Source organism: Wyeomyia smithii, chromosome 2 (genome assembly GCF_029784165.1).
Source record: "Wyeomyia smithii strain HCP4-BCI-WySm-NY-G18 chromosome 2, ASM2978416v1, whole genome shotgun sequence".
Lineage (NCBI taxonomy): Eukaryota > Metazoa > Arthropoda > Insecta > Diptera > Culicidae > Wyeomyia > Wyeomyia smithii.
The window spans coordinates 160,371,710-160,398,450 of record NC_073695.1 but is presented as its reverse complement, the minus strand read 5'-3'; the positions used below and the strand labels follow the sequence as shown (position 1 = coordinate 160,398,450).

General features: G+C 40.5%; 2 protein-coding genes across 2 annotated transcripts in view; both read left to right on the top strand.

Annotated features, from left to right (window-relative positions):
- The window catches only part of LOC129726190 (uncharacterized), a 143,418-nt gene extending 140,161 nt beyond the window's left edge, over positions 1-3,257 (top strand). Inside the window, exon 5 of the mRNA XM_055682901.1 lies at positions 3,131-3,257. Coding sequence (XP_055538876.1) covers positions 3,131-3,136 — 6 coding nt within the window. The 3' untranslated portion in view covers positions 3,137-3,257. The remainder of the gene's footprint in view (positions 1-3,130) is intronic.
- The window catches only part of LOC129726187 (pickpocket protein 11-like), a 492,216-nt gene that overhangs the window by 181,536 nt on the left and 283,939 nt on the right, over positions 1-26,741 (top strand). The gene's annotated exons all lie outside the window — the stretch shown is intronic.

Here is a 26,741-nt window from a genome sequence, read left to right as displayed (position 1 = left end):
TCTACAGATGGCGCTGACATCTATCTACTGAATATGTGGTGCTAGCCATTTTGTTTCTTCGGGAAAGTTGTTTATATCATCAATTGACATAAAGTTGTCGAACATATTACAACTGTAGGACGGACCTTTAACGAGATAAATTTATTTTCATTATTCATAAACCCAAAATTTCAGTAATGAATCATAGCTAGGACTTAAGTACATATATTTCAATTTCAGATATATTCAAATTTCCGAGTCATCATGAAATGTATTATTGGAAGTTTGTAGTTGCCTTTGTATAATTTTTGCCAACCTATGATGTGTCATCATTTTTGAGAGAGAATATAAAATATAATTTAACTAGTTGAACGTTCCCGGCGATTCTCGGGATCAAAAGTTTCAAGATTAGGAATCATTTTTTATAATTCATTGCACTATTAGCACAACTCACTTCAAAAATATTTTACATCTTATACGTCCAACATCACTTCAAGTACTTTAACATTCTGAGAACGCACAGAACGGAAATACCCATATTGGATTGCATTTTGTGATTTGGGGATGTTTTACAGAAACTGGAAGTCGCATTTCGGATTTAAAAATGACGTATGGAGTTCGAAAGTTTCGGAAGTTTTGAAATGGTTGGCCAAATATCACTTTGGATTATTTTCCTGAAACCAGAAGTCGTTATTTCGGAAAATGTTATGTGAGGTCATGCCCGTTCCGAATATACCACACTCGGGTGATAACCGGATATTCGGCAACCGTTCACAGTAAAACCTCTTTTTATGTAACTTTTAGAAGAAAGAAATCAAAGTAAGAAGAATTTAGCGTGACCATTCATGCTTAGTTCTCCTCTAAAATCATATCTACAGATAACATGTGAATTTTTATAACGAAAATGTTTGTTGGTGTCCAAAGAACACGTCTGAGAAGAAGTTAACGTTTCAATCCACATAACTACGTAGAAATTAAAAAAAAAGATTAAACCAATGAAATGCGGCCTTTCCTCCAGCCAATTGTCCCAAGATCTAGTTTTGGTAAAAGTAAAAAAGTATTTCGAATACCCTAATGTGTTACTATTCACAAAACTACGAGAACATTAGAAATGTAATTTTTTTCTGCTCGACTCGCACCGAATTAAAACATAAATTCTTCCGCAGAAAAATATTTGCAGATGTTGAAGGAACAACGAACATTTTATTAAAAAAAAAAATAATTTACAGGCGAATTGAGCTCATGCTCAAAAAGTCATGTATTATATGTATAATATATATAAATTTTAAAAAGAGTATTTTAATGTGTTTTTCTGTATAAACCTTAACATTAAAAAACATTTCAATGAAGAACAATTACATATCATAGCTTTGAATTTCGATTCAGAGGAAAATTGAGTTCAAATATTTATGATTTGGCTTGTTCAACGTAGTGTTGTGAATAATATCTCAATTTTCAGTAATCAAAAATCTATTATTTTTCCTCAAAAGTCTTTCCTGAACATAAGCAAACATTTTAACGGAAAAAAATCATATATCATACCTGTGAATTGAGATTTAGAGACAAATTGAGCCAAAATATTCATGATATTGCATGTTTTACTTAGTTTTGTGAATAATATCTCTATTTTCAGTTATCAGATAACTATTTTTTATCTCGAATGTCATTCCTGAATATCAACGAACATTTTATTGAAAAAAAAAATCACGTGTCATCGCTTTGAATTCTGATTTAGAGACAAATTGAACCTAAAAAATTATGGTTTTGCATTGTTCTTGTGGTTTTGTGGAAAATATTTAAATTTCAAATAATCAGATAGGGTATCGAACGTCTTCGTCAGGGGTTTTCTTCGGCCCTCTTTTGCATAAGATTGCTGCAGAAAAACTGCCGAAGAAAACCACTGACGAAGACGTTCGATACCCTACCTATTATTTTTCCCTCAAATAGGGTATCGAACGTCTTCGTCAGTGGTTTTCTTCGGCAGGTTTTCTGCAGCAATCTTATGCAAAAACCTGCCGATGAAAACCACTGACGAAGACGTTCGATACTCTATCTTTCCTAAACACAACGAACATTTTATTATAATAAAAATCACAGATCGCTGCTTCGAGTTTTGATTTAGAGGCAAATTCAGCATAAAAGTCATGATTTTGTATGTTTCACGTAGTTTTGTGAATAATATCTCGAGTTTTAGTAATCAGATACCTGTTATTTTTTCTCAAATGTCTTTCTTAAACATCAAACACCATTTTAATGAAAAACAGAATCACATGTAATCGCTTTGAATCGCTTTTTTCACTTAGTTTTCTGAATAATATCTCAGGTTTTAGTGATCAGATACTAATTATTTTTCCTCAAATGTCTTTCCTGAACATTAACAAACATTTTTGTGAAAAAAGAATCATTTGTCATCGCTTTGAATTTTGATTTAGAGGCAAATTTAGCACAGAAAGTCATAATTTTGCATGTTTTACGCAGCTTCGTGAATAATATCTCAAGTTTTAGTAATTAGATACCTATTATTTTTTCTTAAATGTCTTTCTTAAACATCAACGAACATTTTAATGAAAAAAGAATCACCTGTCATCGCTTTGAATTCAGATTTGGAGACGAATTATGTACAAAAAGTCACAATTTTGCATGTTTTACGTAGTTTTGTGAATAATATCTCAAATTTTAGTGATCAGATACTAATTATTTTTCCTCAAATGTCCTTCCTGAACATTAACAAACATTTTAGTGAAAAAAGAACCATATATCATCGCTTTGAGTTTTATTAAATAGATACCTATTATTTTTTCTCAAATGTCTTTCCTGTACATCATCGAACATTTTCATGTTGAAAAACCTACATGTCACCGCTTATTATTTTTGTATTAGAACGATTCAAAATGATAATGATTACTGTACACCTCAGAGGCTGAGGGAATAATATCAATAAGATCAAGTGTTACGGAATTCCATTTTTATATAGTAGATGTTATTGTTTGTGACAAAATATTTCAAATAGGAACATTGTTCAATTAAACATAAGTTGGTCATGTTCCCTTTCTAAGAGCTCCTCTTGTTATATTTTATCCCGTTTGGCATAGATACTAAACGCTTACTTTTGTTTAAGACACTGTTTATTCAATAACAAACTATTTCCTAGTACTAATAATTATTTCTGAGGGGACTTCATACTACTGGACGTCAGCTTTGAAAGACCCCCGAACACAATTATGGTCGTGTTGCATGCACCGGCATTTAGCAAAGCCTATTGTAGGACAAACATCGATACGGACCCTGCTGATTAACGATTTTTTACATGAATTGACATGAAAACAATCGTTGCGAAAATCGAATTACTCGGTAAGTCGCAACTAGTAGCAGCTGATTTTTGGTTTAGTACTAGCCAATACCTTGTATTTTATTACAATAATAGTGTCATAGCAGAGCAACGTAGAACTTTATGTTTTTCATATTGCCGAAAATGAGGAGAAATTACAAAAAAATTGTTTTACATACTATGCCTCCTTCGAACCTATTTTCAACAAAACCTTCTTAATATCACATTACGTTTTAGTTTATACTCTATTTTATGAGGATCATATGAGTTAGCTAATTAATTTCTATGTATTTGCATGCCCTACTGGAAAATATCTGTGAAAATTTTTTCTTTCATTTTACAAGCCTTGTAAATCCTCACCATCCCAATATTATAGCACGTTTTCTAAATTATTTTTCAAAGTAAATTATCATGATTTCCAGTCGATAACATGTCTACTGCAAGTAGAAAATAAAATGAGGCATGAAAACTGAATTTCGTTTTTTTGAGTTTTGTCGGGACTTTTCTGGGTTCTGCCCCACAGTGCTACGTACGTGTGAGAACATTTACGCAATTTCTTTGAAGAATTTAATATTTAGAGAACTATGTATGAACCATTGAAATAACATATCTATGATTCATAACACACCATAGTTTTCGGCAAAATAATGACTCACACATATTTAAAATCATGCTTGACTCGAGTCGATTCAAGTGAAAATGGTAATATTAAAGCCAATTTCAGAAAGCTATTGTAACAAATAGGTACACTACCCGTCATAAGTTTGGAATCGCTTTACTGAGTATTGCAACACCCAGTTTGAATATTGCAACACCCCGAAAAGTTTGGCATCACTTAAAGTGGGCAGATTTATGTGACTCTATCTTTTGAATCTGGAAACCTAAAGAGTTGTGATCTTCTGCAAAGTTGCTCAGGAGGACAAGGGCTTGTAACTGGCAGACAGTATAGTGCGAAATTCAACCGCAACGCCGCGCCAGTGTGCATGTAGGTTTGAGTGTTTTGAACGTTATTTAGCTCAATAATCCCGCCATTTAGAGAGTTGCGATTTTCAGCAAAGTTACTCAGAAGGTCAAGGGCTTGTAACTGGCGGCAGGAAAGTATGAAATTCAGCCGCAACCCAGCGCTGTTGTGCATATAGTTTTGAGCATTTCGAATTCAGTTTAGCTCAATAATCCCATCATTTAAAGAGTTGCGATTTTCAGCAAACTTACTCAAATGATCAAGAGTTTCTGTTTGGCTAACAGTTTACTTCGGAATTTTTCTTCAGTGTGCTGCTAGTGTGCATAAAGTTTTTAGTGTTTTCAACTTACTCTATCTTAAACTCTGTTTAAATAGTTGCAATATTCAGTAACACAGTAACACTTTTTATTTACGCAATTTTATAGGCAATGATTGTTTACACATGACGAAGTTAAACCAATTTGAATGTTGACAATTTGATCACTCCACACAATACGTAAGGTTGTGTGTATCTATACCTATAAAAATGCAGTCCGGTCTGTCTGTCTGTCTGATCAATATAGGCTCGGAAACTACCGTACCGATCGACGTGAAAATTTGTAGGTAGAAGTTTTAGGGGCCAAGAAAGGTTCCTATGAAGATTTGGGCCCCTCCCTCTCCTGGAAGGGAGGGGTCCCATACAAACGAAACACAAATTTCTGCACATCTCAAAAACTAACCAAGCAAATGGAACCAAATTTGGCATGTGGGTGTTTTTAGAAGTAACAAATATGTCCATAGTGGTTCGACACCCCTCCCTCTTCTGGAAGGGAGGGGTTCCATACAAATGAAACACAAATTTCTCCACATCTCGAGAACTAACCAAGCAAAAAGAACCAAATTTGGTAGGTGGATGTTTTTAAGGGTAACAAATATATCTATAATGGTTTGACATCCCTCCCCCTTCTACAAGGGAGGGGTCCCATACAAATGAAACACAAATTCCCCACAGCTCGAGAACCAATCGACCAAATACAACCAAATTTGGTATGTGAATGTTTTTAGAGATAACAAATATGTCCATAATGGTTTGACTCCCCTCCCTGTTCTGTGAGGAAGGGGTTCCATACAAATGAAACACAATTTCCTGCTATCTCGAGAACTAACCTACTAAATGGAACCAAATTTGGCAGATGAATGTTTTTAGGGGCAACAAATATATCTATAATGATTTGACACCCCTCCCTCTGCTATTAGGGAGGGGTCCCATACAAATAAAACTCAAATTTCGCACAGCGCGTGAACCAATCAAGCAAATATAATTAGATTTGGCAAGTGAATGTTTTTAGGTGTAACAACCATGTCCATAATGTTTCGACACCCTTCCTTCTTCTGGCATGTCTCCAAATACCATTTCAAAGTCTAAGGTGGCGACTTTCGGCTTCTGAAAAACAGCGGCAAATGACCAAATACCATCCAATATGGGTATTTCCGGAATTGTGATGATGCACTGAAGCCACAAATCGACCTCAGATCGACCGAATTGTAAGATGGCGACTTCCGGTGTCTGGAAAACCGCCGAAAATGACCAAATACCACCTAATATGGATGTTTTTAACCAGAATGACGCTCAGAGCCCAAAGACTGTCCCCTAATGCCATTCAAAAATTCAAGATGGCGACTTCCGGTTTCTGAAAAACAGCGGCAAATGATCAAATACCACCCAATATGCGTATTTCCGGAATTATTACGACGTACTGAAGCCACAAATCGACCTCAGACAACATTTTGAATTGGAAGATGGCAACTTCCGGTGTCTGGAAAACAGCCGAAAATGACCAAATACCACCCAACAAGAGCGTTTATTCAACCAGATTGACGCACGAAGGCCAGAAATTGTTCCCAAATGCCATTTCGAAGTCTAAGATTGCGACTTCCGGTTTCCGAAAAACAGCGGCAAATGACCAAATACCACCCAATATGCGTATTTACGGAACATACGGTTATGATACACTGAAGCCACAAATCGACTTATCAACCTCAGACAACATTTTGAATTGTGAGATGGCGACTTCCGGTGTCTGGAAAACAGCCGAAAAGCGTTTCTTCAACCAGATCGACGCTTAGAGGCCAAAAATTGCCTCCTAATGCCATTTCATTTTGAAATTCAAGATGGCGTCTTCCGGTTTCGGAAAAACAGCGGCAAATGACCAAATACCACCCAATATGGGTATTTCCGGGATTGTTATGATGCACTGAAGCCACAAATCGACCTCAGACAACATTTTGAATTGTAAGATGGCGACTTCCGGTGTCTGGAAAACAGCCAAAAATGACAAAATGCCACCCAATATGAGTGTTCCTTTAACCAGAATGACGCTCAGGGGTCAGAAATTGTCTCCAAATGCCATTTTAAAATCCAAGATGGCGAATATCACTACATATGGATATTTCTGTAATCGAAATGATGCATAGAAGCCAAGCATTGACCCTGGACACCATTTTGAATTCGAAGATGGCCACTTTCAGTTTCTAAAAAACAACGAAAATAACTGAAATGCATTCAATATATTTTCGGAATAGAGACTGTACAAAAGCCAAACGTCGAGGATGTTGTCATTCCAATAAAACCAATCATTTCACATGATATAAACAAATCGCAAGGAATCAATGAATTTGAAATGTTTAAAATTATTAAACAATAAAATAGGCGAGACGAAATTTGCCGGGTCAGCTAGTTTATTATAAAGAAGTGCCTTCATTTGAAAAGGTTATAACATGTAGCATGCGACTGTGTTGGTATGTTGGCAGTTTGATCACCAGCATTCACAATCCGTTTTACAATGGGGAAAATTGACGATATCGCGACTAAATTGATTACCTCGGCTGCAAACAGTTGCAGTAGACATGCCTCTAATCCGATGTTGAAGGATTTGTACACCAAAGAGGGCATTTAATATTACTTTCCGCTGCAAGCTGAAGACCGAACACGCAACGCCGTCGACTTACATGCAAGCCGAGTGGTTGTGGCTTCAGTACATGGTGCGTAACGCACCGTGCGTTCGGAAGGCGCGTGTAAGCCCCATTCAACGAGCAGACACCCTAAATGTATACACGAAGTCAAAACACTCGCCCTGGTGGTTGCCAAAGATGTGAAAGCCGTGTTTCAATTAGAGCACTGGGTGTTTTTGATTTGTGTTGACAGTGAATTGTAATGAAAATAGAATGCGTCGTTATACTGTATTTCGACATGCTTGACCAGAGCTGGTGGCACTAGCCGAAGACCTTTGTGGGTGGTAATAATCACGCGATAAGTTTAAGTCTACACAGTACCAATATATGAAATTTACAACTAGTACAAATTAAAACACATAACGATTTCTAGCACTTAAAGTGAAAAACATATACAATTTCACACCGTTAATAATGCACAATACAGAATCGTTTTAATCCATGTAAATTTGTACGTTAATTGATATAAACTTAAAACTTTGAATATAAATATGCATGCGAATTCACAATATATTCATTTACTTTGCATGTGAATATAATGCCGCACGGAATATTACATGGTTTCAAATGCTCCATTTATGTGCATTTAAAGAAATGTAATTTTTTTTTACTGTGTAAATATGAAAAACTGCATGCACCCTAGCGCAACATAGCGGGGTAATTCAGTATTTAATTGTCTACCATGTAGAAGCCTTTAGCCTCCTGAACAAGTTCGCTGGACACCGCAACTTTCTAGCTGGTCGGAATCGTTAGATTAGTTAAGTTCAAACCACGACACATGTGTGCCCACTAGCACCACATAGCGGTGAAATTTCACACTGAATTGGCTACCATACAGTAGCCTTTGACCTTCTAAACAAGTTTGCTGAAAACCGTACCTTTCTAGGTTGTCAAAAACACGAGATATCCGCCTATTCCAGGTGATGCTAAACTTTTCGGGAGGTGTTGCAATACTCAAACTGGGTGTTGCAATACTCAATAAAGCGATTCCAAACTTATAACGGGTCAATAAGGTATATTACAAACGAGTGGCAGATACGATTTCAATATACGATCAGAGCTGGCGAGTAAAAAGTTGTGACGTCACAACAATCGTTTACGTTCGGCATTCAGTGCGGATATTCGACAAATTGTTCTTTTTTAGAGTTTTTAACGTTCTACGGTTACCAAAAAACGCGATTGCCATCGTGTTCAGTTAAACTTGGTGGTGTTTCTGTCGGGTACCGAATCTTCTCGCAAACTTTTATGTTTGCTCACAACATTTCCGCGCGGAGGATTTTGAAAATAGGTTCCAGGCCGATTCCCGGCGTATTTTAGCATCGGAAGGTAATGAATCAGAAGGTAATGTATCAATCTGTCCAAAAGTAATTATTTACGTTTCAGCCGTTCCAACAATTTTTACATTTCTGATCGGTGAATCTTTATCACGGACGGTGTGAGCCAGATTCGCGCTGGTGGCAGGCAACACGAGGCAAATGCACCAGCTGAAGAATGCGCTCCTTCGGTCGAGCAGGTCAAAGCACCGGCGAGAACGTTTTTTCGACTGGGGCTGGCGATGACTTGTTGGATGAAGCGAGTCAACCAATGACTGAGTGCTCTACTTACGACGATATTCAACCACAGATCAATTGTCAAAAAGAAACTAAAAAACTCAAAGACCCACGATCCATCGTTGATCGCAAGAGGTTGAAAATACAAAATATTCAGGCATAGGCATTAAAAGTAATTTACAAGAGAATACGTTATCGTTTACGTCGGTCAATTTCAAAAGATTTCGTAATCTGTGACAATATCTGGGATACACATGTTGTTTCTGATATTATCATCGAACAAAAATGTAATGCACTCCATACGATTTACGATCCATATTTCAAACAAAATTCATACATGTTGCCGCGCCAACCTGTGTATAATTGGTTGTTGTGACGTCACGGTCTCAGCACGCGAAAACTGTTACTATCTAACACTTGCAACCACGCTCATCTGCCGCTCCTTCGTATATACCTTATTGATGACGGGTAATGTATGTATGCTTTTGAAACAATCCATTGTTGTAGTAACATCAATAAAATACCAAGATAAAATACATAGTTGTTTGAGGCATGGTCGAAACAAGTTCGTCATTGTCCAAATTAAACATATCTTGGTCATGTCACCCAACCAAGCTTTGGCAGCTCTTTGTTCACCGTTCGATTGTTGTGCGCTCGACGGAGAAGCTGCTTGTAGCGATTTGCAGGTAATTATTTCCTAATTTGGTCCCCGTGGTTCTGTGGTTAGCGATGTCGGTTGGCTAGCTCTCCCACACGGTTGTGATATCGGGTTCGATTCCCGATCAGGTTCGAGGAACTTTTCGAGCTGGAAATTTTCTCGACTCAGCACTGGGGCACGATGTATCGTTGTACTTATCCTACAACATGCAAAATGTGCCGAAAACAATATCGATAACGAATTCTCTCAACTAATCTAGTTGATCGAGACCGCATTAGCCCCCAGGCTAGCGTGCGATATTGTTTTTATTTCCTAATTTATTACATTTAATGATTTGAAACTGGCACGAAACACCTGCAAAATGACTATAAGCTCGTTTTTTTCGTTTTCAGATGCCTAAAATTGCGAAAACTTCAAGGCTGAAAAATGTCTTCCTCGAATCCACTATTTCTACTCTGAAAATATCGATGATGATCTGAAATATGATTATTCTGAAATATGTTAAATATAGAGAATTCGTAGAAATTTCAATATTTTTGGGATACTCGTTAAGGACACCTGACCATTTATATTTCTGCTTTTTATTGAATATAAGCAAACATACAGGCGATATGCGATTACTTATCACATCAGTATCCATCTTTTGTCGAGCTTAGTAGCCGCAAGGTTACAGAGTCCGCTTTGACAAGCGAATGGTGATAGGTTCGAATCTTAGTAGAACCAAACCATTCGTTCGCAAAAAGGACTTTAAGTATGGGTTTATTCTCAGGCTCTTCCACACAAAATCTTCTCTCCAGATTTAATAACCTCTCGTCTAAAGCTTCGATGATATCATAGACTATAGCACGTCTACGCTATTAGAGTGATAGCTTGCAGGAGTATATGATAGAATCGATAAGGAAGAAAGTAGGTTACTAAATCTGAATGAGAAGACAAAAAGTATTATAACTTCCCTCCAGATAACCACTGATCTAAAGCTTCGATAATATCATAGACTATAGCACGTTATATGCTTTTAGAGTGATAGCCTGCAGGAGGATATGATAAGGTCGATAAGGAAGGTAGTAGGTTACCAAGTCTGAAGGAAAAGACAAAAAGCACTATAACACGGGGCAGGTTACTTCTCAATAAGTAGCACTGAAAAATGGTAAAAAAAACAGAAATGTGCAAACAGCAAAAACGTCCGGACAATGCCACAAAAGATCAAACAACTACTGGTCACAGTGGGGTCCACAAAAAAAATCCATCTTTTTACGCACCATAATGACGAGTGCTATAATGCGTGTTCGTAGTTTCCGAATCTCTCTGCTTACGTCAATTTCGTGATTTCTGGGGTTTTGGCAACACTAATGTTGCCAGATTTATTGCTTTCCTTGCGAAATACCCGAAGAGTCAAACTGACGTAAGCAGAATTGTTAAAAGGGTAGATAACACACAATTTACATTTTAAACAAATTTCTAACAAATAAATAGTTCAATTAGTCGAAATAAACTATTCGATTTTGAAAAATATATGACTTTATCAAACAACAAAAACCACCTAACACAAAAATTTATGATCAATTAGAAGAAACTATTATTGATCAATGAATATATGAACTGTAGCGGGCCTGAAAGCCACACTCTTAAATCTGCGGCTCCGCTCCCCGTATCTTCAAGCAAGTGGCTTAAGCGCCACCTCGAAGAGGACCACTTGCCTGTCTTGGCTTGCCCGGCCAGAAACTCCGCCTCAGGGCGGGCCAGGGTAATAAACCGGGGGAAACGAAAAGGCAGAGGCACTACACTAAGGTACTCAGTCTCAACTTTCGATCCGAAACTCAACGTGAAATTACCGCAGAAATTCGCGAAAAAACTCCCTAAACCTCAAAACTCCGAGCTCGTGATTCTCCTCACTGGACCAATTCTGAACGATCAGATTGCTGCCCAGTTTAGCGAAACCAGAGTGCGGGGACTGTATTCCCAAGCAGTTCACTTGGAGTACCCAAAATACACAAGACTGGAAACGATCGCGAGACGTGAGACACCTTTGCATCACCTAAATTACACTAAACATTACTTCAAACAGGGAAACGCACTATATTACTGTTACAATTATATTTACAAGCATGCTTCGTTTTACTACTAACTAAATTTTGGCCATCTATAACTAGCTCACTAACCTATCGTGTGCGTGGGTGTACTCTATTGGCTATGCCATAAAGCTATCTTTCAAAGGGGGTCTTGGCTGAACTTTACTCTGCGCAGAGATTTATTTCTAGCGTACTCACTCTTACGGCGGCTACTCACACCTCTCCTTTCTATCCGTTGTTAGCATCCAACGGTACTTAGCGGCGATCTACTGCAAACGGCATCCAACAGCAATCACCGCACCATCCGGGTACGGTCGTGTTTTAGCGATGGCGACGGTTCTATATTGGCTGCATATGCCGATCAGTCCGATCAGCGACTCAGCATGGGCCGCCCTAGTGTGCGGCGGCTGGTAGAATGGGCCTTGTCCTGGCTGACGGCGTGTCCCAGAAGTGTGCGGTAGAAGGGTGGATGCACATCCCTGTCATGAACGTCATCCCCATACATTTCGCTTGAAGTAGTTTTTCTCTGGCTCTCTGGCTCGATTATACGTCAAAAGGCTGTCAGTGCTTGTGAAACAGCCGATTAAGCACTGTCCATGCGAGATCAACTATTGCTGCAAGTGGTGTGAAGAAATGCAGAAAGCGAAAAACGATTGTTTTGTTTTGAACGTTACATGGATTTTGTGCAGGACATAAATGGTCACGCTCAAACATGTTTCAACACGTTCCGGATAGCCCTACATTCAATATAGTTAGAAGCACGCAAAAAATCCGTACAGTAACACATGCGGCACAATGAACGGAGCTTATGACCATATTTCCAACAGTAGCGCCATCATCATCGGCGGCGGCTTCAGGAAACTGTTGCCATGAAATCGGTCTGGGTGGATGTACTTTGCTGGCGGTGGGTTTATGGCTTCGCCAAGCGCTTTTAAATAAAACGTAAAAAGCCGTCGAACGGCTGTTCGACGCGGTTAGGTTACACAGTTACAGCCAAACCCAAACAAACTTTACCTTTTGTTTTCACCACACTTGCTGGCAAAGTCTCCACTAAAATTATAGCTACTCCTAACATGCGCTAATCCTATCAAAGAAACAACACTTAAAACAACTAGCTAATCTAAGACAACCTCACGCTAATACAAACCTCGAACAAATTCGCGAACAACACAAAAACACACACTCTGGCTTCTTTCGCCGTTCGATTATAAATGATCGAAGCGAGATTGCTTGCCCCTCAGATCAAACGAGACATTTGGTTTGAAACCGGAAATTTCACAACGAACTTCCACGGCAAATTCAAACCCGAGTTTATATCTCCCTTTCCCATTAGATTCATGCATCTAACCATTTCATTTCCCGAGTTTAATGACCTGCGCTGGCTGGGATTTTACCAATAAGAACAAGCAAGTAAGTCGCAGATTCGTGCTTGAGATTTTGGGTTGCGTCACCGCGAATGAGAGGCTAAAGGAAGAGCAAATATTCAAACGACTAACTCGTACGTAAGGTGTAATTGCGCCTGGTTAGCCAACTAACCATGATCTTTATAGTAGATCAGCTATAAATTCGAAAATTGACAAAGAATAATTATGCAAATTTAATTCACCAACATGATTGCTACATAACACCCCGGTCTGTTTTACGAAAATTTGATTGTAGGAGTACAATCAAATTTTCGTAACTGCAAACCTGACAGAAACGAATTACCAAATGAGAAAATTTTGGAAGAAAATTATGTGTAGAATATTTACAAAAAGCAATCATAGCTTAAGCTACTATTTACAATATTTACAAAATGTTAGGTTCACCAAGAAATTCAAACTATGGGCGTGTAACGTTTCTTCGGTACTGTGCGGTGATTCAATTAAATTTCCCAAATAGATTATTCCCAAATACGGCATCGCTTTATTTTTGAAAACGAACTTCCAATATTCCAAGGCAATTTTGCTAGAGGACTGCTCCAATTACAATGTTGGAAAGGCATCCCCAGTAAAATTCCCATGCTATTTGCTTTTCGAAAGAATTTCCTTCCTTGGAAACTTCTCTCTATTAGGCAAACGCATTATTCCCTAATTAAAAACTCCCCAGCAGTAACTCTAACGACGACTCTTCGTCTAGTGAGAAATCTGCCACATAAATATTCATAAATACCTCAAACAATTACAACAATCAATTGACACATTCACATACAGGACTACTCCAACACTACGGTTGGAAAGGTATCCTACATAAATCTACCTTCTGTTTACGTCAAAGACACCCCAGGACACACCTGAACACGAATCTTTGCCCGCAAACGCAATAACCCACATTTATTTACCCAGCAGTAACTCATACCCCGAAATTATCGGTCACAGAGAAAACTGCCACTGCAATTCGCATAAATACTCAACATACAACGATTATGCTTCTACACCGGACTACTTCCGATAACCTGAAACATTAACCGACATAAATAACTCAAAATACATTCTACGGAATGTTTCTAACATCGAACATAATCGACCATAACGAAACAGACGAAAAATGAGTAAACACCCTGTGCTATAAAAAGCTCCGCACTGAATTACGCACACATATGAACACCCGTAAAGCAGCGATAGAAACGTCAAACGTAAAGTAAACAGTGATTAAGAAGAGTGTCAGCTGATCTGTAAAAGTGTCAAAAAGTGCGCGTTGTTTGCCGGGTTTGCTGAAAGTTTTTACAGAAAATCGTTAGAAAACATTCACATTCACTCGCCATTTTGAAGTCAAGAGCGTCGGAAGTGTAAGAAATAAGAAGTAAGAAAAATAAGAATTTTCGTGAAGAATATCGCCGATCCAAAAATACTTTAAAGTGGAAAACAGTAAAATTTGCCTTACAGTTGGTGTAAAAATAGTATTTTTTTTTTTTGACAAACTAGAGTAAAAGTGAGATACAGTACCAAAATAATTAATAGAACCAGCACGCGGTGCGTGCGATACAATGTAAAAAACGTATTACCAGTGATTTGTTCACAGAAACTAAGATGACTTCTAAATCATCTCAAATTCAGACGAGAAAACAATACAAAGCAGATAAAAATAGTACAAACGGCAATAGCGGCAGTAATGAAGGTGTAAAAGGAGGGAAAAATGCAAAGATGGCGGATTGGATCACAGGAGAATTCCTGTTCCTTCAACCAGACGACATTGAAAAACCGACACCGAAACATCCAGTAGACGTGGGAAAAGCACTGTGCATGTCAGGAATAAAAAGTTATGTAGGCATACAGGCAGTAGGAAAATTCAGATACAAAATTATATTCCGTTCTATACAAGAAGCCAAAAAATCGAGCGAAGTAGACCTAAAAAAACACAATTTGAAAGCGTACGTTCCGGGTATATGGAAGCAAACAATCGGAATAGCAAAAGGAATACCACTAGACTACAATGAAGAAGAACTCAAAACCCAATTAAGAAGCGATGTCGAGATCCTGGCGGTAGAGAGAATGCTCAAAAGGAAAGGAGCTGAATTGATTCCTACATGGAATATAAAGGTTACGTTTCATGGCAAAAAACTTCCGGAGAACATAGACTTGTATGGGTGCAAATTCAAGATCGAATTGTACCTTTTCCCGATAAGACAGTGCAGGAATTGCTGGGGATTCGGCCATAAAATGGAATTTTGTAGAAGGCAAAAGAAGTGCATGCAGTGCGGAAAACCACACACAGAAGGAGATTGTATGGAAGTGAAATGCATTAATTGCGGTAACACACACAACGCGACGGATCGAGATTGTCCGATGAGAAAAAAACAAAAGTTCATTTCAGATACGATGCAAAAAGAAAAAATTTCATACAATGAGGCAAGCATTCAGTTCCAGTCTCAAAACCGTTTCGACTTGCTACAAGAAGAAGAATTCCCAGCACCTAGTGCGCAGTACGATTCAACAACAAACAGCATCTCGAATCAGTATCAACGACGAACAGCTTGGAGACAAAATAGATCTAATACAAGAGAAGAACCAACGCAGGAAGTGCAAGCTCGTGCGGAAAAAGAAAGGGATGAACAGCGAGTTTTCGCAGTCAACCCCTTTAAAGTAAACGAACTCGAGAGGATGATAAAAAACCTCGACATATTTTGGAATAATTTACAAATTATGGGAAGAATTATGAAGCTTCAAGCGGGCATCAGCGAAGAGTTAACCAACAAAGAATGCTCAGAAATCCATTACGAACATCTATTGATAAAAATAACCGCATCACTGGGGGACATTATAAACGATTTCACGGGACAAACAGATAGAAGCGACAGCAACTACGAAACAGAAGAAGCAAAAAATAGACATGGGTAAAAACGTTAAAATCCTTCAATGCAACATCCAATCGATACGTCCAGTTGAAACCAGAGAGGAGCTTACACTGTTCCTCAAAAAACAAGATATAATGATAGCGAGCGTGCAAGAAATTTGGGTTAAACCAACAGAAAAATATCGAATCAAAGGTTATTCATTTGTAACAAAATGTCGAGAGGAAGGATTCGGAGGTGTAGGTCTACTAATAAGAGAGGATGTACACTTTGAAAAAATTAAACTAAACAACTTTCACCCAATAGAACTGGTTGCTATCAAAACAAAAAATTTATGCCCAAACATCACAATTTTCTCCCTATATATACCGCCAGACCAAAACATCGGGAAAACAGTTTGTGAAAAAATTAGTCAATTGTTTAAATATGTAGAAAAGTTAGAAGGTGAAATCCTCCTGACGGGAGATTTCAACGCACGACATCCACTATGGGACCGAGACGCGAGAGCATGTCAAAAAGGAAAGGCTATCGCTCAAGAACTCGACACCTCAAAGATGGTTCTTTTAAACAATGGACAAATGACAACTATACCCCGAATAAACTGCGCCCCAACGGCAATAGATCTTACTTTTGCCACACGAGAGGTAGCAACAACGGCTACCTGGGAGGCTATTGAGGAAGAGTTCGGTAGCACCCACTTTTGCATCCTGATTGAAATCCAAATAGAAATTCCAATCGCAGAAGGTTTAAGGATCAAAGTAAATAGTAAAAAAGCAGTCCAAAAAATAAATAATTTACCAACAAAATCTTTCCGTAACCCCACGGATATGCAGGAGAAAATAGAAGAAAAAGTCAGAGAAGCGACATACACCATTGCTAACAAAAAAGCCAACTTCCTGAAAAGATGGTGGAACACAGAAATACAACGGGCCTACGAGGATAAACGTCAGCAACTTAGAAACTTCAACAAGGACAAAAATCTACAATCGCAACTGAAACTGCAGAAAGCGCGCGCGGTCTTCAAAAAAATTGTACGGAAGGAGAAACGACAGCACGATAGACAACTGAAAGAAAAAATAGATGAAACAACCCCCCCGAGACAAATATGGAACATTATTCGCGGGATGGACACGGCAATATCAGGTAAAAGCAGAAAGAAAGCGGAACAGTATCCGCCTCAAGAACTAGCCGAACAATTCATGGAAAAAAACTACGCTGAAATTGAAACTGAGTTAGTCTACCCTCAAGGCAATATTTCACAGCGGAAAGACAACAACGCAATTGCACTGCTGGAATTCGAAGAGTTCGTGAACCTTATCAATCGGAAAAAAGACCATTCCACCCCGGGTATCGATAATATTTCATTCAGGATACTCAAGAATTTAAAACCCAGCCTTTTAAGAGAAATTTGCGATAAACTAAATGATGTATGGATTACCAAAAACATTCCAGAGAAATGGAGGCAGATTAAACTGCTCCTTATTCAGAAACCAAATAAGAACCCATCGGATGTGACAGGAAGAAGAGGAATCGCACTCATGAACGTATTTTTGAAAACAATCAATAGCATTATTAAAGAGAGACTATATAATTTAGCAGAAGAAAGAAACCTCTTTCCAAAATTGTCTTTTGGTTTTCGAAAAGGCCACTCAGCAATCAGCTGCGTCAACTACGTGATCAACACGATTAAAGAAGCCAAAAATGAAAAAAAGAATACGATCGTTATATTTCTAGATATACAAAGGGCATTTGACGCGGTAGACTGCCAAAAACTTTTGTATATAATGCAAAACGACGAAGTACCCGAGGAAATTCTTGAATGGTTGCTAGAATACCTGAAAAGAAGGCAAATAGCACTACAAACACAAACAAAAACCATCTCAACACAAGTTAACATAGGTCTCCCGCAAGGATGCCCCCTCTCTCCACTTTTATTCAACCTATATACAAAAGAGATACACGACTTGGAAGAACCCGATGTTGTGATAACACAATTTGCTGACGATTTCGCGGTAGTTGTATCGGCAAAAGGTCAGGAGGTTATAAGTAAGACAAACAGATTCTTAGAGAAAATCATTCAAAGATTACAAGAGCTAAATTTGTCAGTGAATCCCGCGAAATGTGTCGCCATCAACTTTAGCAAAATACCCGACAACAATATCTTGCTAAGCATCCGTTCGGAGAACCTACAGATACAAAACACTCATAAGTACTTGGGTTTTACAATAGACCGTGGATTGTCGTTCAGAAAACATTTAGAAGAAATCACAAACAGAAGCAAAAGTAATCTAAATTTGATAAAAATGCTAGCAAATAGAAAAAGTTCGTCCAATCCGGAAACAATAATCAAAATAGGAAACGCGATGATACGATCAAAACTGGAGTACGGAGCCGTGGTTTATGGAACAGCAAGCGAAACGAATCGGAAAAAAATAGAAACCATGCAAAACGCGTATGTGAGAATAGCAATGAGGTACATAAGGTCGACTCCGGTAAACGTAATGCTGGCGGAAAGTGGTCAGATGCCGATGAAAAACAGAATGGAATGGCTTGCGATGAAAGAGATTCTAAAACACAAACATGGACATCATCCAAACGAGATATTTATAAATAAAGCATTGGACAAAGAAAAAAGTAACGGCACATACATGACAGAGTTAGCACTAAAACACATAGATATATTATACCAGCTGAAGGTGAAGGATGCGAATTGGAGAGAAAATTGGAAGGAATTAAAAAAAACGAAAGTTGAAGTGAGGTCAAAAATAGCTAACGTGGACGAAAAGAAATCAAATTGTTCTACGGAGTTTCTCAAACAAATGGCTCTAGCAACTATAGCAACAAAATACAACGAATTCAACAAAATATACACGGACGCTTCTAAAAACAAAAACGGAGTTGCTACAGCAGCAATAGATACAACAAACAAAATCACGAAAACCAACAAAATAAACCCAAACACATGTATTACAAACGCGGAACTGTTAGCTATGCGTGATGCGGTGAACCTATGCAAGGAAAATAATTACAAAAAAACAGTAATCCTTACAGACTCCAAAAGTGCATGCGAGATGATCAAAAATCCATATAAAGCAGCAAGCAATCACATCGTTCAAGATATATTAATTAACCTAAAGGAGGCACAGCGGTCTGGCCAAAAAATAACTATACAGTGGGTGCCAAGTCACGTAGGTATAACAGGGAACGAAAAAGCAGATGAACTGGCGGTAATAGCTACAACTGGCCCACAAACAAACTTCGAAACATTAACGTTGGGAGACACATTGAAACTAACCAAAGAAGATATATGGAGTAGTTGGGTCAGATCTTATCAAGAAACTTCGAAGTCAAAAGGTATGAAACACTTTAAATTTGTGAAGGAGCCATTCAAACATATATGGTACAAAGAACTAGCAGTGCCCCAATTATCAACGGAAGAAAAAATTACTTTGAACCGAATTCGAGCAAACCACTGCGCCACGAAGGACCGGAAATTTAAGTGGGGCTGGGAGCCGAACGATCTTTGCGATACCTGCAAGGAAACCGAGGACATGGAGCATATACTTTTTAACTGTGTTAATTGGATAATGACACGAACGCACTACCAAATTCTGCAAACAAAAAAACCATTGGAGGAAATTCTAAAACAAAATAAAATAGAGGAACTGAAACAAATCACAAACTTTCTAAAAGAAGCAGAAATATTTTTTTAAGACAACTTAGCATACAACACCAACAAAAAACAGCAAAGAAAAACAAAAGATAAGACAACATCACTCAAACAACACACGGGCGAGATGGGTCGAAAGCGGCCTTAGCCTTCAGCCTGACAGCAGAAACATAATTCAGCTAGCTTCGGGCATAACAAAAAAAAAAAAAAAAAAAGAAGAGTGTGTTTTGTGCTACGGGATAGTAAATCGAAAAAAACAGGTGAGAAAAATGATAATTTTATATAATTTATACAGAAGTTCACTAAAGAGAACTTCCATATAAAACTATGTTTTGTAGGACCATATCACCGCCCCCATCGGCACCCGCGACGGACGGAATGGACTATACTACCCGGGTACGAGTAGGATCTGGAGGCGAATATTGAGATGAACAGGACATCGAGGGAAAAAAATGAACAGGAAAGGTGACTTCCAATTACAGGTAAGATTGTGAACAAGAACTAATATGGTTATTTTTTTATTTTTAGGATAGCCGGACAACTGGAATCAGATTCTGCGCTGAAGGACGGCCGCAGCGGCTTGCTAGCAGGACGGCAGCGAGCTATAAATTCCAAACCATAAACTTTCCAAAACATAATTTTTTCAACCCAGACAAAAATTTCAGAAACTAACAATATTTTTAAGCAAACCATGTTAACTAACATAAATAATTAACTAGATAAACAAATAAATAAATAACAGATAGAGAAAATAAATAAATTAACCCTAATTCAGCAACCATATAAACATCTAAATAAATATTTACTTATACTCTAAATATAAATAAATAAATAAATAACATACAATTAAATCTACTATTTACAAATTAAACTGACCATACTAACTCAAAATAATAAATTTAAGTAGCAGGACAATTTAAAAATATACATAGCGTTAGGTACTAACTTACACCTAAGACTCGATGTAGTTGCACACACTAACATTACTGACGCCGAAAGGGAAATTTTACATTCGCCTCGTTTTTTCCTTGCCCTTGATTTTGTCTAACGTCTTTTAGAAGTCTTTCCCTGGTAAAATGAAGAAACTCTCTTCGTTTGATGCTAACATTCACCGAGAATTCGTAGTCTGTGGACGAGTCTTGATGAAATATTTAGCATCAATTAGCTCAGAACAATTTCTACGTTCCATTTTGCCATTTTCTTGGTTCAACACATTTCGTAAAGTTCCTCGAGCGTTTCAGCATCAAGGATCCCCCAGTAAATAGATGGTTTTGTGAGGGCCGCACTAATGTGCGCCTCCTTACGAAATGGCAGAACAGTGTTTCTGCACCAGAGCTTTCGCATCATGGCTCAGTTGTCTCGACTCAATTGAGCGATACATAGCTTGAAAATGTTTGAAGAATTTCAACAAAGTGAGGTTGAGAATTGGAACAAATTGTTACCATTCTACACAATCTTAAAATTTTAGTGCGGCGAGTATTAGTAGAGCTGAGTCATTACTTGACCACGGCGAAATCATCGCTTTGGGCTCACTTCTAATTCGTGTTTCCACTACTTTCGACAGGTCATTGCCCAGCTCCTTCTTAAACTTCATGCTCTGTTCTACGAGGCCAATACTCTTACGAGCCACTTTGGATTGTGCAGATTCAACAACTTGCCCAATGACCATTGAGAAAGCGGAAAGAAATTCGGTCCCTCACTTATTTTAAAATTGAAAAAAGTTACTCCGTAGAGCTACATAGCTTTTGAAAAATCAAAATTTATTCTTGTCACTCCGTAGAGATGCATAGCTTAGCAAAAATCAAATTTTATTTTGTCACTCCATAGAGTTACATAGCTCGAAAAGAAATCAATTTCATATTGTCACTCCTTAGAGTTACATAGCTGGAAAAAAAAAATTATCAACATTTTGCAACGGTGGAAACGTTAGACTAAGGACGAGACAATTTTTTAAGAAATTTACAATTGTAAATTCCCAGTCTTCGCCCTTCTAAATCGTCAAGATCGTAGCAATGTGCCCCAACAACCCTCCTTACCACCGCTGGAATGTACTTCGGTGCCAGCTTGGCGCAAAACCCTTTCCCTTTGTCCGACTGCTCCGTATTCTTTTTGAGCACCTGCTCACCGACCGAGTAGGTAGGACAGTTTGTATTGGAGCGCAGGTTGTAGTACGAGGAGTGCTTTTCATAAGCGGTTTTTAAATTTTTCCGCACATCTTCTAACACCTTTTCCCTCTCCACGTCTACAATCTTGTCGTTACTCGGAGTTGGAGCGTCGCGCAGATGCCGATATTCCCGGCCGTCGGATACCATGTTCCGACCAAACATGACAAAGTAAGGAGTGTAGTGGGTGGCTTCGTGGACGGAGTTTCTCACCGCGTTGGCGATCTGTTGCAGGTTATTCGCCCATTCTTTGTGATCCTCCTTGATGCAAGCCCGAATAGCAGTCGTTATCACCCTGTTAACCCTTTCCGTGTCATTCACCTGGGGGTGGTAATTGGGCGTTCTCCAGTGTGTGACATGGTAACGGGTCCACAGATCGTTGAATAACGAAGAGGTGAACTGGGATCCATTGTCCGAGAGGATCACTTCCGGCACTCCAAACAGCAGGAACAGAGAATTCTCCACGAAGCTGACTAACGATTCAGCTGTTGCTTGTCGGAAGGGCTCAACGATCACGAATTTGGAAAACAGGTCGGTCACCACCAGAAGGCACGTGTTTCGATTTTTGCCCGAAGTTGGCAGAGGGCCGACATAATCCATTGCGAGAAATTGCCACGGGTACTGAGCGATCTTCTTCTGATTGGCCATGGGAGGTGTCGTGTTCTGGTTCGAAGCTTTGCTCATCTGACACGTTAAGCAGGTTTGACAGATTCGCTTCACTTCACTGCTTATGTATGGCCAATAGAATCGTTCCCTCACAGCATTTAATGTCTTCTCGAAGCTCAAATGTGCACGTTCGTGAACCGTACGCACAATCTCGGGTCTCTCCGCTTTTGCTGGATACCGTTTCCACTGGAATCGCGGGTCCTCAACTCTTCCGTCCACCTTCACGAACTTCCAAATTTCCCCGTGGGCAACACGAAAATCTGCATACTTAGCTGGCTCATGTTGAATCTTCGTCGCAAGTTCCTGCTGTTCGACATCTAAAGCTCGTACGGATATCATCTCGACTGAGCGAGACAAACAGTCCGCCAGGATGTTGCTTTTGCCCTTTCTGTACTCCAGCTCGATGTCGTACGACTGGATTTTTAGAGCCCAACGAAGCAGTTTCGCATTGCCCGATTCAACCCCAATCGAAAACAGCCACAACAAACTTCGAGCATCGGTGACCACCTTAAATCGGGTCCCTTCAACAAAGTGGCGGGAATGTTCGATCGTCAAGAGCACTCCCAAACATTCCTTCTCGACACTCGCATATTTCCGTTGAGTGCTACTTAACTTTTTGCTGAAGTAGGCCACGACTTTCGGCACGTTATCGTGGTGTTGAATCAGGGCTGCCCCAACAGCATTATCCGAAGCATCGGACTCGATCGAGAACGGAAGCGAAAAATCTGGATTCCCCAGAATCGGTGCTGAAACTAACGCAGCTTTAAGCTCCCCAAAGGCGGCTTCGGCTGCCTCAGTCCAGAAAAACTTCGCTCTCGATTTTTTTAGGAGATCAGAAATCGGTGCCACGATCCGACTGTATTCTCGGATGAAACGTTGGTAGAATCCGGCCAGACCCAACAGACGACGAATGTCTTTTACGTTGCGTGGTCGAGCGTAGTTCAAAATCGTGGCGATTCGGCTATTGTCGATGGCTACACCTTCTTCGGTAAGCAGATAGCCCAAATAGGTAACCTGCTTGCGACAGAAGCGGCTTTTGTCAAGCGAGATGGTTAGGTTGGCTTTCGCTAGGCGCTTCGCCACGATCCTCAGAAGCCGGACGTGCTCCTCAAACGTCGTTTGACGAAGACGTTTGGCTCTAGGTCAAAACCTATCACACGGTCCATCAGGCGACACATTGTGAAGGGCGCATTAGTTAAGCCAAACGGACAGACTTTGAAGCGGAACAATCCTTGTGGGGTCCTGAAAGCGGTATAATCCCGACATTCCTCCTTCAAAGGAATTTGGAAATACGCATCTTTCAGGTCCACAACGGAATAATACTTGGCCTTACCAAGCCGGTGGAATATTCCTCCCATGTTGCGCATGGGATAGGAATCTTTCTTGGTCCAAGCATTGATCCGCCGCGAGTCTAAACACACTCTTAATTTCCCATTCGTTTTGCGAACAGGAACCAGAGCACTTGCCCACTCGCTTTGCATTCTTCGATGGCATCCATCCGTTTGTACCTCTCTAATTCTGCTTCCATCTCCGCCTGTATTGCAGACGAACATCGGTACAACGGTTGCCGACACGGTTTTGCCTCCTCTCTGAGCACGATTTCGTGTTGCAGCAACGATGTTCTCCCCAGTCTGTTTTCGGTCGTACAAGGGAACATCTTGACGACTTTTACCAAACTTCTCCGCTCCTCTACCGTCAGATCATGTTCGGTTTCAACTGTTTCAGGGGTTGTTTTTGATGGCTCTGGTAATTCCAAAGCCGGAATATCCAGCGTCTCATCTGGCCCCATCGGTTTTAAAACCGGTAGTGTGGTAATCGATTTTACCCCCACCGGTACAAAGTCTTCACAGCAGTGGGCTCGTGTAGTCGACTCGATAGCGGTTATCCGCTCGAAACCGTTTTCTCCCTGAATCATCGGCTGAATACCGAACTGTCTCCAGAAGTCGTAACCAAGAATAAGTAGCTGGGAAACCTGAGGAACTACTAGAGTGGGAAGTACCTTCGTAACTCCTCGGAAGCGTACAGACAACTGTACGTACCCCAGACTTTCATGGACAGTCTTATCTGCAGATACGATCTTCAGAGGGCTGGGTTGAAGGATTAATCCGTTTCGCTCGGCAAGGTCAGGGATGTTAGTCACACTGACACTCGCTCCGGAGTCCAACAGTGCATCATACTCTTCGTCGTAGATCCGCACAGTAATGTGCGGACATAAAGTAGTCTGAACCCGCACTTCGCACACCTCCTGAAACGGATCTAAGTAAACGTCATTGGGAACATCTCTTTCAATCGGAATGCGGTTACTCCCATTCTGGCATTCCCGATTTAGTTTCCCGACCTTTCGTTTGCATCTCGCGGGTGGCTGGCGGTGTTACTGGACACCTTCCCGGGATTCCCACAAATATAGCAGAAAACTCGTTTTTCCTCGGAACAATGTCTCCAGACATGCCCCTTCTTACGACAGTTCCAGCACAACGGGCCCAAGCGCTCCGTTTCGTGTGTTGGCCGCTGCCGCACTTGTCTGGTTTCCACTTAAAGGTTGGCTGACTCTACCGGTTTCCTTCGCTGCTCACCTTTCCGCCCAATAAAATTGACTTCTTCCGCTTCCGAATACGACTCGTCGCTGCTCCGGTTCTCCACTTCGATTTGATGGACTCGATTGGGGGGTCGAGCTGGTCCATCCCTATACTGTCGAAAAGTGGGATCGTAGGCATCGATGCGATAAGCGTAGTACTCGAGCTTCCGCAAATCTCGAACCGTTTTACAGGCCAATTTCGATTGGTAATGCGGTCGCATATTGTCCCAGATCACCTCGAAGAGCCGGTGCTGGTCCAACGGTGTGGTCAACAGTTTGTTGAGTCGCTCGATCTCCATCTTGAACGAAAGGAACGTTTCATTGCGGTGTTGCTTACGTTCATAAATCCGCTGCCGGTTTCCTTGATCCTTATTGGGGTTACCGTAAAGTACCGTATTCTTTCTTCAAAGTCCTCCCAAGTGAGAAACTCGTCAGAATAGCATAGGTGTCATAAGCTTCCCCTCTAAGGATCGTATGGATTCGTTGCAGAAGTACATCGTCCGCAATGCGATCCATATGCGCTAAGCGACGGATTTTGTGGAGAAAATCCTCTAATGGCCGTTGCCGACTATCGCCACTGAAGGTCAAATGCCACTTTTCCATTCGGCGGTCAGCATTCTGAATCTCGGCGTCGCTAATTCGCCGCTCCCTTCGGCTATCTCGCCTGCGATGCGAACTAAACACGTTATCATCCGCGAGAGCTGTCGTCATCGCTAGAATCCCAGCGTTCACGCTCGACTCTGGGGCGATGCTCCCTGCGTGCACTATCTGAATCTGGCGAAAACCGGTTTCGATCCCTCCGGTTTGCCCCGGTATCGCCTCTCTGGCGACTACTGGCATCACGTTCGTGTCTGGGGCGATGCTCCCTACGTTCACGATCTGGATCCGGTTAATATCGGTCCCGATTCCTCCGGTCTGCCCTGATATCACCTCTTTGACGATCCCGCGATAAGTCGCGTCGAACACGCTCGGGTTCGTAACGGTCCCATCGGTTTTGCTCACGTTGTTCCGCCCACGGATTGTTGAGGTCTAGAGGAAAATTCATTGAATGCCGTTCCCGTGGCTTCTCTCTCGCTTTTTGAGAATTTGTCGGACCACCCTCTGAGGCTATCCGCTCGACGCGCGGGGGTGCATTCTGGCGAGAACCTTCCAACCGCGCCTTCGCTAGTTCCCTTTCCAAACTCGCAATGCGCTCCAGGAGTGCCTGGTCCTTGGACTGTTTTGAAGTTACGGCTGGATCCCGATTCCCTGGAGGTTGCTTCGGGTATGCACCACTCGAAGGATCACGTCTCAAGGCTTCGCCGATTCCGCGTTGTAACTCCTCCAACGAATAACCACCCACTGCCCCTTCGTTTGCGTCGCCCAGCTCCGTCGACAAGTCTCGGCGCGCATCCAATGCTTTTGCCCTACTTTGTTTCTCGTCGGTTACCCTTTTCCCATTAGCTCTGTTCAAAACCTCCCGAATGGAGTTACACAATTCCCGTCGCATTCTTTCCGAGCGAGCATCAGGGGCTTGGCTTCTAGCCGCTCGCATAACATAGTGAATCAATCGGGAGATGACCCGACCATCCATGCCCCGACCCAACTTCTTCTCCAAATCATAGACCTTTCCCGCGATATAATCAAACTCCTGCTCGATGGTGTATGGCGACGGGTGGTCTCGCTTTTCGCGGATATCGTCGTGGAAGAGATTTCGCAAAAGGCGATATTTAGCTTCTGGCTCAGTAGCCATATCATTTCTCTTACCGCGGATTAATAATTCGTAATCAACCTCTTCATTAGTGAGGTGATCAGCGTGTGGAAATTTGTGCGACATCGCGACAGTATCCATTAAAATCAGAAAACAATAAATGATAAAAAAA